At 38.5% G+C, this 11,589-nt stretch overlaps 1 protein-coding gene across 4 annotated transcripts in view; it reads left to right on the top strand.

Moving 5' to 3' along the window:
* Nucleotides 1-11,589, top strand: part of ADAMTSL1 (ADAMTS like 1) — a 1,086,428-nt gene that overhangs the window by 830,977 nt on the left and 243,862 nt on the right. For 3 of the 4 annotated variants that reach the window (XM_069090660.1, XM_069090659.1, XM_069090661.1), the window contains one exon: nucleotides 5,562-5,636. In XM_069090660.1, the coding sequence (XP_068946761.1) occupies nucleotides 5,562-5,636 (75 nt within the window). The other variant, XM_069090662.1, reaches the window with a different exon arrangement.

Below are 11,589 nucleotides of genomic sequence, written 5' to 3'. Positions count from 1 at the left end.
AGAGAGGGAGGGAGGGAGGGAGGGAGGGAGGGAGGAAAGGAAAGAAAACCTGTAATAAATATGTATAGTCAAGCAAAACAAATTCCAACTTTGGCCATTTCCTCTGAGTGTGTGTGTATGTGTGTGTGTGTGTGTGTGTGTGTGTGTGTGTGTCTTAGTCTATACTCTGAATTTATCACCTCTCTATCTGGAGGTTGATAGCATGTTTTATTATGAGTCATTTGGCATCGTTGTTGATCATTATATTGATCAGAGTTACTAAATCTTTCATAGCTGTTTGTCTTTATAATATTGTTTTTACCATACAACTTTTCCTCATTCTGCTCACTTTACTCTGCATCGGTTTATATGAATCTTTTCAAGTTTTTCTAGGACCATCCCTTTCGTTATTTTGTACAGAATAATTGTCTTCAATCACATTCATATACTGTAGCTTGATCATCCCATCCTGAAATGAGGGGCAATCTTATGTTTTCCAATTCTTTGCCACCACAAAAAGAGCTGCTATAAATATTTTGTACATCCTTAGATTTTTATTTTTCAATTTAGGACTTAACTCTTCTTTAATCTATCTTCTCTCTTATCCACCCCCCCCACAAACACTTTCTCATAATTTCCTCCTATTTTACTGTTAAGTGAAATGTATTTCTATAACCTGCTCCATGAGTGTATATGTATCCATTCCTCCTTTGACCAGTTCAGATAAAAGTAAGGTTCAAATGTCATCTACACCCCTGCACCCTTTCCTCCTTATTTGTATAGGCTTCTGCTTGTGTACCCCAAGTATGTGAGATAATTTTCCCTATCCTTCTCCCTTTTCCCCCATTAATATGTTCTTACTCTTCCCTTTCCTTTCCATTCTTCTTTTAAGATTACCAAAACATAGCCGAACTACTCCCAAGGCCCTTTGTCTAACTGAACTCCCTCTATGACCCTTGATGACAATCAGGTTCAGAAGGAACACGCATATCTCCCCATGTTCTAAAGTAAGCAGTTTATCCTTGGTTAGTTACTGATGATTGTTCCTTCATGGTGACCTGTTTATGTTTCTCCCAACCCCTGTGCTTTGTATTTCAAAGTTTCTAGATGGCTCTGACTTTCACCACTCTTTGTGGTGGGTATGATTATCATTCTCATTTTATAGACCAGGAAACTGAGGTTGAGAGAGGTCTTGCCCCCAGTTGTCAAGGTAGTAAGCTACAGAGCTGGAATTCGAATCCACATCCTTTGGTTGCAAATTCAGCAGTCTTTTCTGTCAAGCTTATATTTAACTTCAGGCTTGCTAACATAGTGAGATGAAGGGGGAAATTCCCCTCCCACTCAGCGGCCCATTCTTTCTCTCTGTTCCACTATCCTCAGAATCCCATTCTTTTTTTTTCCTTTTATAGAGGAGGAAACCAAGGTGCAGGAAAGAAACATGGTTCTTTTCCATAAGGAAATGAACCCCTTTAATTTCTACCCTGCTCTACTTGACCTAGCAAAGGGAGAGTGCCATGTCAGCATCTGAGGAATAATGGTCCCTTCCCTCTTCAGAAAAAAAAGAGGCCCACTAATAGTGAGTGGTGAGAAGACAATGAACTGAATGTGTGCAGGCCCAGAGTTTCCCTTTTACATGCACTCTCTTTGACCTGTAGATAAACAAAGACTTTCTATTTCTAGAAATCCAATTGCTCTAACTGAAGTAACTGCTTTTTTTTAAAGCTTCAAAGGGCATTTCTTTATGCATATGCCTTAAGAGCATTGTGGGACTGGTCCCAACTTTTTTTTTCTTCTCCTTTTCTTGTTTTTATATAACAAACACTCAAAACTCTTCTACCTGGAACTGAGTCCTAGTGGTTTGGTTTTGTTTCCCCTAACACTGTATGATGTGAAAAACAGAGCTATGAGTTTTATCAAATTGGTAAGATACTGAATACTGAAGGAAACTTGGTACCTTCACCCTGCATAGATAGAGCTTTTTTTTAAATCAAAGATAACCTTTTAACTTTAAAATGCTAAAAACTATTGCTAAGTAAGAGGGACTCATACAAGAACTTGATTTTTTGAAATGTCTACTGATATTTCTTTGCAAAATGATCAACCAGCAATCATGCAACCATTTCTTAGACTCCTTTCACATGCCAGCGACCATGCTAGGTCCTAATGGTAACAAAGGTGGAAATGAGACAGTCCCTCCTGCAAAGTGCATATGTTTTACTGGGGTTAAAGTATGTTCTCAGAAAAATAAATGTAGGATGCATACAAAATAAATGTAATACTTAGTGAAAGGCATTTCTAACTGGACAAAATCAGGAGAGAGCTCTTGAAGGAGACGAAGCTTGAGTTGAGCCCTGAGTTAGTGGAGTTGAGGAGAGACAATGTTCCAGGCATGGAGGACAACTTATGTAAGGGAACAGATGGAATGTCAAATTTAGAAAGGAGTAAATAGTCCAGTCTGGACAGTGTCAAGTATGCATGTGAGGGGAGTAATAGTTAATTAGCCTGGAAAGATAGACTGTGACCAGATTGCAAAGAGCTTTCAGTGCCAAAAATATGGAGCTGCTCTTGAGCCTTTGAAGTCAAGCTTCAGGAAGTCAATGACTTTGTCATATATTACTTTTATGTACCCTAAGGTACCTAGCACACCTCACAGAATTCGAATGAGATCTTATTTCCCCCAGTGGAGTACAAGTACCTTGAAGGCATGGCCTGGATCACTTTTGCATTTGTATTTCCAGAGCCTGACACATACTAGGTGCTTTATTGATACATCATCATTGATCAGATCTCATGTGGTTAGTTCAGGGGTATGTGGGAGATGAGGCTGCAACTAACTGAATTTAGCATGACAGTTCTACTTTCCCATGTTCTTCTGAACAGAGCTTATTGTTTACAAAGGCAAATGTGGAAAATTGTAACACACATGAATTTGGAGAGGTTTTCACTTGTATTAGCTTCTGACTGTGTACAGTGTGCATGATGTCAGGGATATAAATATAGAGACAATATAACGAATGCTCTCTGGGAGTTTACAGCCTAAATGGGGGGTAAATACAAGTACACAAATAATTAGGATGCAAGGGAAAGTAAAAAAAAAAATGCAAAGTCCAGACAAAGGGAAGTCAAACATTTAAGAGAAAGGCCACTTTTACCTGAAAGTGTCAGGGAAAGTTTCATGGAACCTAATTTGGGATTTTGATGGAAGGAGGGACATCAATAGACAGCAATGGATGAGGGAGAGCATTCCAGGCTTGGGGATAATGAGAATAAAGGCTGCAATACATAAGAAAGCAGGTGGGGCAGCTAGGTGGCACAGTGAATAGAGCACTGGCCCTGGAATCAGGAGGACCTGAGTTCAAATTCAGCCTCAGACACTCAACACTTACTAGTTTTGTGACCTTGGTCAAGTCACTTAACCCCAATTGCCCTGCCCTCCACCCTCCAAAAAAAAAAAAAACACAAAGATAAGAGTCTTTGGATGGAATGTAGGAAATAGAAAGTGAGATGTTAGGAAAACAACTCCTCCCCCCCAACAGGTTGGATCCAGACTTCTCAGGATGACTGTTAGATTTAGGAGTTTACTCCTTTTTCAGAAGGAAGAAGCAATGGAAAAAACACAATATTTGGAACAAGTGACCCTGAGTTCAAGCTTCACTTCTGCAGCTTCGTGTAGGATAGTGAGGAAGATAACTTTCCATCTCTGGGTCCCAGTTGCTTAGTCTGTAAAATGAAAGAGTTAAACTACAATGGGTTCTAAACTCCCTTTTAGTTCTGGCATTTCGTGTTCTAAAGTCCCTTCAAATTCTGGTAGTCTGTGGTTCTACAATATCTCAAGCACTTGGTTTTTTAAATAAGACACAGAGAGAGAGAGAGAGCACATTGAAATATGAATGATGTAAATACTCTCAAAACATTGTTCAGAAGGTTTATGCACTCTCAGACAGCATCTGAACATAGAAATGAGTTTTAAACCTAAAAGACTTTTCATTGGTCCTGTGACCTTGGGCAAGTGATTCAATCTTCCTGAAGTTTCATTTTCCTCATCTGTAAAATTAGGATGATACCTCACCAGGATGTTATCAGTAAAGCACTTCATGGGGCATGATGGTTAGTGTTAGAATCAAGAAGGCCTGGGTTCTAATCCTTCTTCTCACTCCCACTAGCTTTGTGACCTCAGACAATGCATTTAACCTCTCCAAGGCTCAGTTTTCTATCTGTAATAAGGGAAATAATAATACCAATATACTTCCTGGGATTGCTTTGAGGATCGAATAAGGTAATGGACAGTACTATGTAGATACAGGAAGTGTGTCAATTTAAAAAGTACCGGGACAATGAAAGCTTTTAACATTCCTGCCTACCTCACAGGGGTGCGTTACTATAAATTAAATGGAAGTTTTTTGAAAACTGTAAAGCACTACACAGGTCTAAGTTGTCATTTATATTATCAGTGAAATTCTAAGCAAAACTGCCCATTGGCTTTCTTTTGTTGTTGTTATTCTAATGATTTCTTTCAAGGTAGAAGATCATTTGAATGGACACTTTTTCCTTAAATACCCACCTTATTACAAACCTATTACAAACAAAATAAAATAAGCTATAAAGAGTAAAAGAAAAACAAGTGAACCTGCTTGTGAGGTCCTGGAAAAGGAAATGTGTTCATTTGCACACGGTGACAGACTGACAAGTTAAGGTTTTTGCCCTTTTTTTTAAAGGAAAAGTTAATGAATAGTTATTGTGCACCTACTATATAATAGACCTTACAGAAGATACAGAAGAATTAGGAACTGTGGACCTTACTTACTCATTAAACACTTAGGAGACAAACACATACACACATATATTTATGTGTATTATATTGTATTGTATGTGTATATATAAGTATATATTATACATACATGTAATATGTAATATATGCATCGCATACACTATATACACATGTGTGTATGTATTTGTATACATATTTATATATAATTTCTATTACTATATATTCACATATTCATATATTTTCTATTTTATGAGTATATATTTATACACACATATATATGTTTCTAACACTCATATATATTTTTTCTCTTTCCCTCCTTTTCTCTTATTCCTCTCCCAACTAAAATTAAAAAGTAATTTTTACAGATTTATGTGGGTCTCACATTGGTTCAATGACTTCTTTATGCTCACACAGCTAACAAGTGTCAGAGCATGACTTGAACCCAGGGCATCTTGATGCCAAGATCAGCTCTGTCTGAATCAAATCATATTACCTTTCTCATCACAAACACTAAGCCAAAGTTATGGGACAGTCTAAAATAAATTCTATTTTTATTGGAAACAAAATCTGAAATGAAAAATTGAAAGTCCCCTTTTCAATCATTTTTATCATTTGGGAAAGAGAGGAAAGGAGAGGAAGAGGAAGACCCTAGTAGTTGCTTTTGAGTAACTTTGTAGGGAAGTAAACTGGGGAGATAGTTTTTAGTACCATAGCTATAGGGTTTCATTTTCAAATGTTAAAAAAAAAACAGAGAAGCCCAAACTGATTAACTCTGTATACATGCATAAATCTGTCCTGTTTTCTTTGTCTCCAGTTGACGATACCGTAGTTGCCATTCCCTATGGAAGCAGACATGTTCGCCTTGTCTTAAAGGGACCTGATCACTTATGTAAGTAACCTGACTAATTGTCTTCCTAGAGATAATCAACTATAGCATGGTCTTTATCCCTCTATTTGTGATTGAGGTTTATGTTTATTTTTTTCTTCCCACCAGAAACTAAAACACAGAAATAACAAATCTTTCAACTCTACTATAAAAAATTGTTTTTTTGGATGCTTCTGCTTATCTCTTGGCTGATTCATTTGATGCTAGAAAGCTCTGTGGCAGTTATTTCTAACCACATTGACAGCAAAGAGTGCAGAATATATACACCCAGCTGACATTTCTTTTCCCCTAGTGTTTTCCCCCTCTCTCTCTTCCCATCCCTTTCTTTCTCTGTCTCTCTCTCTCTCTCTATCTCCCCTCCTTCTCTCTATTTCTCCTTTCCCCCTGATTTTTTTACCCTTTTTATTCTTTCAGTTCAGAGTAATGTAAGATAACATATGAATTTCTAACCTGTAGCATCTATGGGAAATAATTCAATTTCAACAAATGATTTTGAGCACCTACTATGTGTCCAAGAAATTCAACTTATCAAGTTAAGTCAATGAGCATTTATTGGGTGCTTACTTAATAGCAGAGTCATACAGTCCTGATATCCTAAGTTAGTAGTAAGTAGAATGCAAAATCCAAGTGTAGCCATGATGTTTACAGTTTCCAACACCAAGTGGTAGAGTTGCTTCACCAAACTTTTTTCACTTCATTGAAAGAATTGATCTTCAGTTTGGGCCTTTTAGCTATATAGGGTCACCTTTTGAAAATTGCATTCTCCTTTTAAGTTTATGGCTATTCAGATGTAGAGCTGTGAATTACAAGCAGAAAATTATAGGCTATAAACCAGGAAGGGGGGGCAGGGAGAACATCCTAAGGTTTTCTTAAAAGTTCAGTTTGACTGAAATTCTTCATTTTAACAGGCCCCTTGGGCAACCCTGATCAGCTCCACTGTGGCTGATTCTCTCTTCCTAGTAAATGATCTATCTTCTGTTACCTCCTACACACATGCATATGCAACTGACTTAAGTAGCAAACAGTATTTTTTGGATGAAATCATTACTAAGAAACAAAAAAAAGATAAATAGGATCCCCTAACAGTAAAAAAAGAAAACCAACTATGATGCTCTTTATAAAAATACAAATGAAAATGTCTGATGGTAGTGGTAGTGGGGAGAGGAGAATACATGGAAATGTAGGTGCCTTTCAAGTATAAGAAAGAATAGAATGGAGCTTAAGCACAACGGGGGGAAGCTGTTCTCTCACCTCCTCACAAACCACGTTCATTTCTAGCCTTGGACAACTCCATAAAATACACTATTCCCATGTCAAAGGATTATATATGTACGTGTGAAATATAGCTGTTCAAACGATTCTTTTTCCCCTTTGAGAATAGAGCAAGGTTGATTGCCGACTCACTGCCGGTGTAGCAACCACATTCAAAAACAGTATTTTTCTGGGCAGTGACACACTAAAGTAAAATATCCAAGCCAAAGCCATCAGAAAATGAGGAAGAAGCTGGCTTCACCAAAAAGCAGTTAGCCCAAAGGAATGGACTAAATAAAGTGAGTACTTTAGAATAAACCAGTCTCCCAGGTTTACTTGTTATGAAGGTACTATGAAATTGGAAAACTAAGCTATTTAGCTTAATCAGCCAAGAGACCCAAGGGTAGAAAGCCAATCAGATTTATAGAAGATAAAAAAGTAAGATAAAATCCGCTAAATCCTTTATTTCAGTACACCGAGTTCTTGTTGAAAATTCAAGTATTATTTCTAAGGAGTAATCCTCCCACTCTCCCTCTTCCTACCCCCATCACCATTTTTGGAGATTGCACAGCAAAATGAATGTCTGAGTAAGCAATATTGGGTTCCTCCTCCATTCTTTCCCTCTCTACTCCCAGAGGCTGATCCAGTTTTGGCAAAGTCTTGGGTATTTAGGTCCAGATTGGAACAGACTCAGATGGATTGGCCAGGCTCTAGGTTATCTTCCTGAAAGAGCCTCAGGAAGCCAATTCAGTCCCATGGCTAGAGCAGCCTTAGACCTCCAAGGCTAGGCCAGAACCAGCTTCTGTTGCAAGGCCAGTGATAATATTAGTTAGTTAGATAAAGGCCAGAGGTCATTCTTATCAAATCTGTAGATGATGCAAGGGTAGGGGAAAAAAACCAACAAAACTAAACCATGTAGTTTACATATTGTATCTAATAGCATCAGGATTCCAAAACAGATATTTTGGGGCTCAAAGGATAGGCCTAAGCTAACGAGAAGAAATTTAAATGGAACTTAAGTGGGAATGTAAAATGTATCTAGGAGAATTGTCCCCTGTCCTGGATTTTTCTTAAGTTCGAAAATCAGCTATATAAGTACAAGATGGGGGAGACAAGACTTAATGGGAGGTCAGGTGAACCCCCCCCCAAAAAAACGGTTCACATAATGATGTGGGAAAACAAAAATTCTCTAATACAATCGGGCTTTATTAAGACAATCTGGTGTCCAAGATGATGGAGGTGTTGGTAGTCCTGTTTTCTCTGCCCTGGTCAAACCCAACCTGGAATACTTTATTCAGGTCTTGGATGACTAGAATATTACCAAGGCAGTCAATTAGGTGGTGCCATCAATAGAGTGTTGGACTCAAAGTTCTGAGGTCAGTAAGACCTGAGTTCAAATTCTACCTCAGACCATTCCCAGCTATATGACTTATATCAAGTCATTTGACCTCTTTCTTCCTTAATTTCTTCAAATGAAGATAACAATAACATTTACCTTTTTTTGGATTTTGCAAAGATTAAATGAGATAAATATATAAAGCCCTTTTCAAGCCTTAATGCTAGCTATAATTATTATTACTATTTTCAGAGGGAGGCAACAAGGACAGGTAAGGGGAAAGGACACCATGCCATCAGATCAGTTGAAGAAACAAGGGATGCTTAGCCTGGAAAAAAGAAGACATATGGCACCATGGTAGCTGTCTTCAAGCATCCAAAAGGCTATCATTTGGAAGGAATGATTTGACATTTTAACTAGCTCCACAGGGTAGAAGGAAGACTAATGGGTGATGAGGACACATATTTCAGAAAACTCAGTATAAATAATCATTTTGTAACAATGAGAGCTGTCTAAAACTGGAATGAGTAGTGAGCTCCCCAGCCCTGGAGTTGTTTTAAAAGAGACCAGAGAGGTGTCTTTCAGCTATCCATAGAGGAGATTTCCCTCTGTGCAGTGAATAGGACTCCTAGACCAGGAGTCCTTAACATTTTTCATGTCATGGACCTCTTGGCAGTCTAACGAAGCATATGGACCCTTTCTAAGAGTGTTATTAAATGAATAAAATAAGATAGATAAGGTTACAAAGGAAAATAATTATATTGAAATAGTTATTAAAATCTATTTTTTTTAAGTTCACAGATCCCAGGTTTAAGAAACCCTATTCAAAAGCAGTCCATGTACATGCCTAAAGGAGTAGGTTAATGAGTTTTGGGGGAGGGAGAGAAGAGACTAAAAAGAAACTCCACAAAAAAAAGACAACAGAACATAAAAAAGGGTCTGGAACCTCCCCCAAGAGTCTAGAGCAAGGTTGGGGAATCTGTGAAGTTTGGATACAGTCAAAGGGCTGCCCTTGAGGACCTAGAAGGCCATGTGTGGTCTCAAAGCAAAAGGTTCCCCACCCCCGATCTAGAGCAATATAAGGTTTTTGCAGTTGGACTCCTTTCTACTAAGTTACATTTTTCTTCGAGGGCAGAGGGTACTGATGCTCATGCTGACTTTCACCTCTATGGTGTGGTGCGGTGGCATTTCCACAGGACAGTGAGCCACCTGGTACTTGCCCTGCCATGGAGAAGGGGACACAGAGTTACTTCTGAAAGAACCATTAGACACATGCTTAACTACTAAGATTTTTCACCTGCTCAGAGAAGAACCTTGGTTCCAGGTTACATCTAGAATGATTTCATATAATAACTCAGATTTATACAACATTCCCTAGTCCTGTCTGCTGGCCCTTAGTACAGGCCCTGACACATAGCAAGCTCTTAATAAATGCTTTTCATTGTTTTATTCCGCACAAATCCATAAAGCAGGCAAATACTGGTTACCTACTCTTAGGCACTAATAACGAGCATTATTTTTACAGATGAGACCACTTAGCTTCAGAAATCCGATGGGACAACTTGCCCAAGGTGGCACAATGGTGAGTACACTGGGCCTAGAGTCAGGAAGACCTGAGTTCAAATGGAACCCCAGATACTTGCAAACTGTGTGACACTGGGCAAGTCACTTAATCCATGTGCCTCAGTTTCCTCATCTGTAAAATGTGGATAATTATAGTACCCAGGCTTGTTGTGAGAATCAAATGAGATAATATTTATAAAGCATTTAGCACCATGCCTGGCACATACATAAGAGGTGCCATGTAAATGTTAAATCTTATTAAGTAGTAGATTTGAAAGTGGACATATCCTGACTCTCAGGTCCACTGGACTGTCTATCAGTGCACTTCATGGCCAGAGGATAATGAACTCCATACAAACTCACTGAATAACAAATTACAGTAATCGGGAAATTTTTCCATATGCCTGACATGAATTCCTTCATCCAACAAGTATGCATTAATACACCTTCTATGTGCACCTCACTGAAATCACTGACATGAGTAGTAAAAAAATTAATTCATGCAACAAACATTTGCCTTTACCTTTAAGTCTGTTTGGAGGTCCTACAGGAGGTAAAGGTGGCTTCTTTTTGCCTCCAAGATAAAATACAAATTCCTCTGTTCAGAAGCCCTTTACAATGTGACTCCAGCCCATCTTTATAGATTTATTTTCTATGACACCCCCATGTTCTAGCCAAATTGGCTGCTGTTTCCTATAAAGAACTTTCCATCTCCTAATCCTAAGCCAGCCTTTGCACACACTGTTCTCTCTGACTGAAATTCTCTCCCTCCTCCTCTCTGCCCCTTGAGGTCCCTCACTCCTCTCAAGGATCACCTCAGCTGCCACCTTCTTTTTGCTTTTTGCTTTTTGAAGGGACAATTGGGGTTAAGTGACTTGCCCAAGATCACATGGCTAGTAAGTGTTAAGTGTCTGAGGCTGGATTTGAAATCAGGTCCTCCTGACTCCAGGGCCGGTGCTCTATTCACTGTGCCACCTAGCTGCCCCCTCAGCTGCCACCTTCTACATGGGGACTTTTCTTATTATTCCCTCAGTTATTAGTGTTCCACCCCAATTACATCTCCTCTGGGCTTACTTTGTATATATGTATATATTTTTATATTTAAAAATCTGTATACAGGCTGATTTCCCCAGGGAAACCAGGCAGGGCAGGGACTGTTTTGATGTTCTTTTCTTCGTACCAGTACCTAACAAAAAGGAATCACTTAACAAATGTTTGTAGAATTAAATTGAAGTATGAAGATGAAAGAGTGATGGTATGGCATCTCAAATTAAAAAACCTGGGCTCAAGTCCCACATTGGAAACAGACTTAATTGGGCGACCTTGGCCTCACTTAACTTCCCAGAGTCCCCAGCAACATTGTAAGATTAAAAGTTACATAGCAGGTACTGACTGACATTAGTAGAAGGAGTTCCTAGCTATCAAATGATATATTTGTAAAGTATTTAGCCCAGTGCCTGGTATCTAGTCGGTAATAAAAAAAAAATGCCTGTCATGTACCTCTTTTTCTTCCCATCCCTTTTCACTGGGATCTTCCTACCTAATTAAATCATAGGTCTGGTCCCTCCCTTCCCCAAAAATAAAAGAAATGCAAGGATGAATCAAATATAGGCTCTCCCTAAGAGAAGTAATTTTGTCCTAGAGTTGATAGTATGGACCCAGAAATTACTATACTTTACTATACTATATTATGTATTACTATACTATCAAATACTTAAAGACAGTGAATCTCAAGCTGTGAAAGTAATGAGATAACTGTAAATAGTCTTGCCCCTAAAGGTCTCACAGCTTATATGGAGAGAAAAG

The sequence above is a fragment of the Petaurus breviceps genome, unplaced genomic scaffold (genome assembly GCF_028583685.1).
Source record: "Petaurus breviceps papuanus isolate PSGF00001 unplaced genomic scaffold, PetGlider_PUasm1.0 187, whole genome shotgun sequence".
Taxonomy (NCBI): domain Eukaryota; kingdom Metazoa; phylum Chordata; class Mammalia; order Diprotodontia; family Petauridae; genus Petaurus; species Petaurus breviceps.
This window is presented reverse-complemented; position numbering and strand designations above follow the sequence as displayed.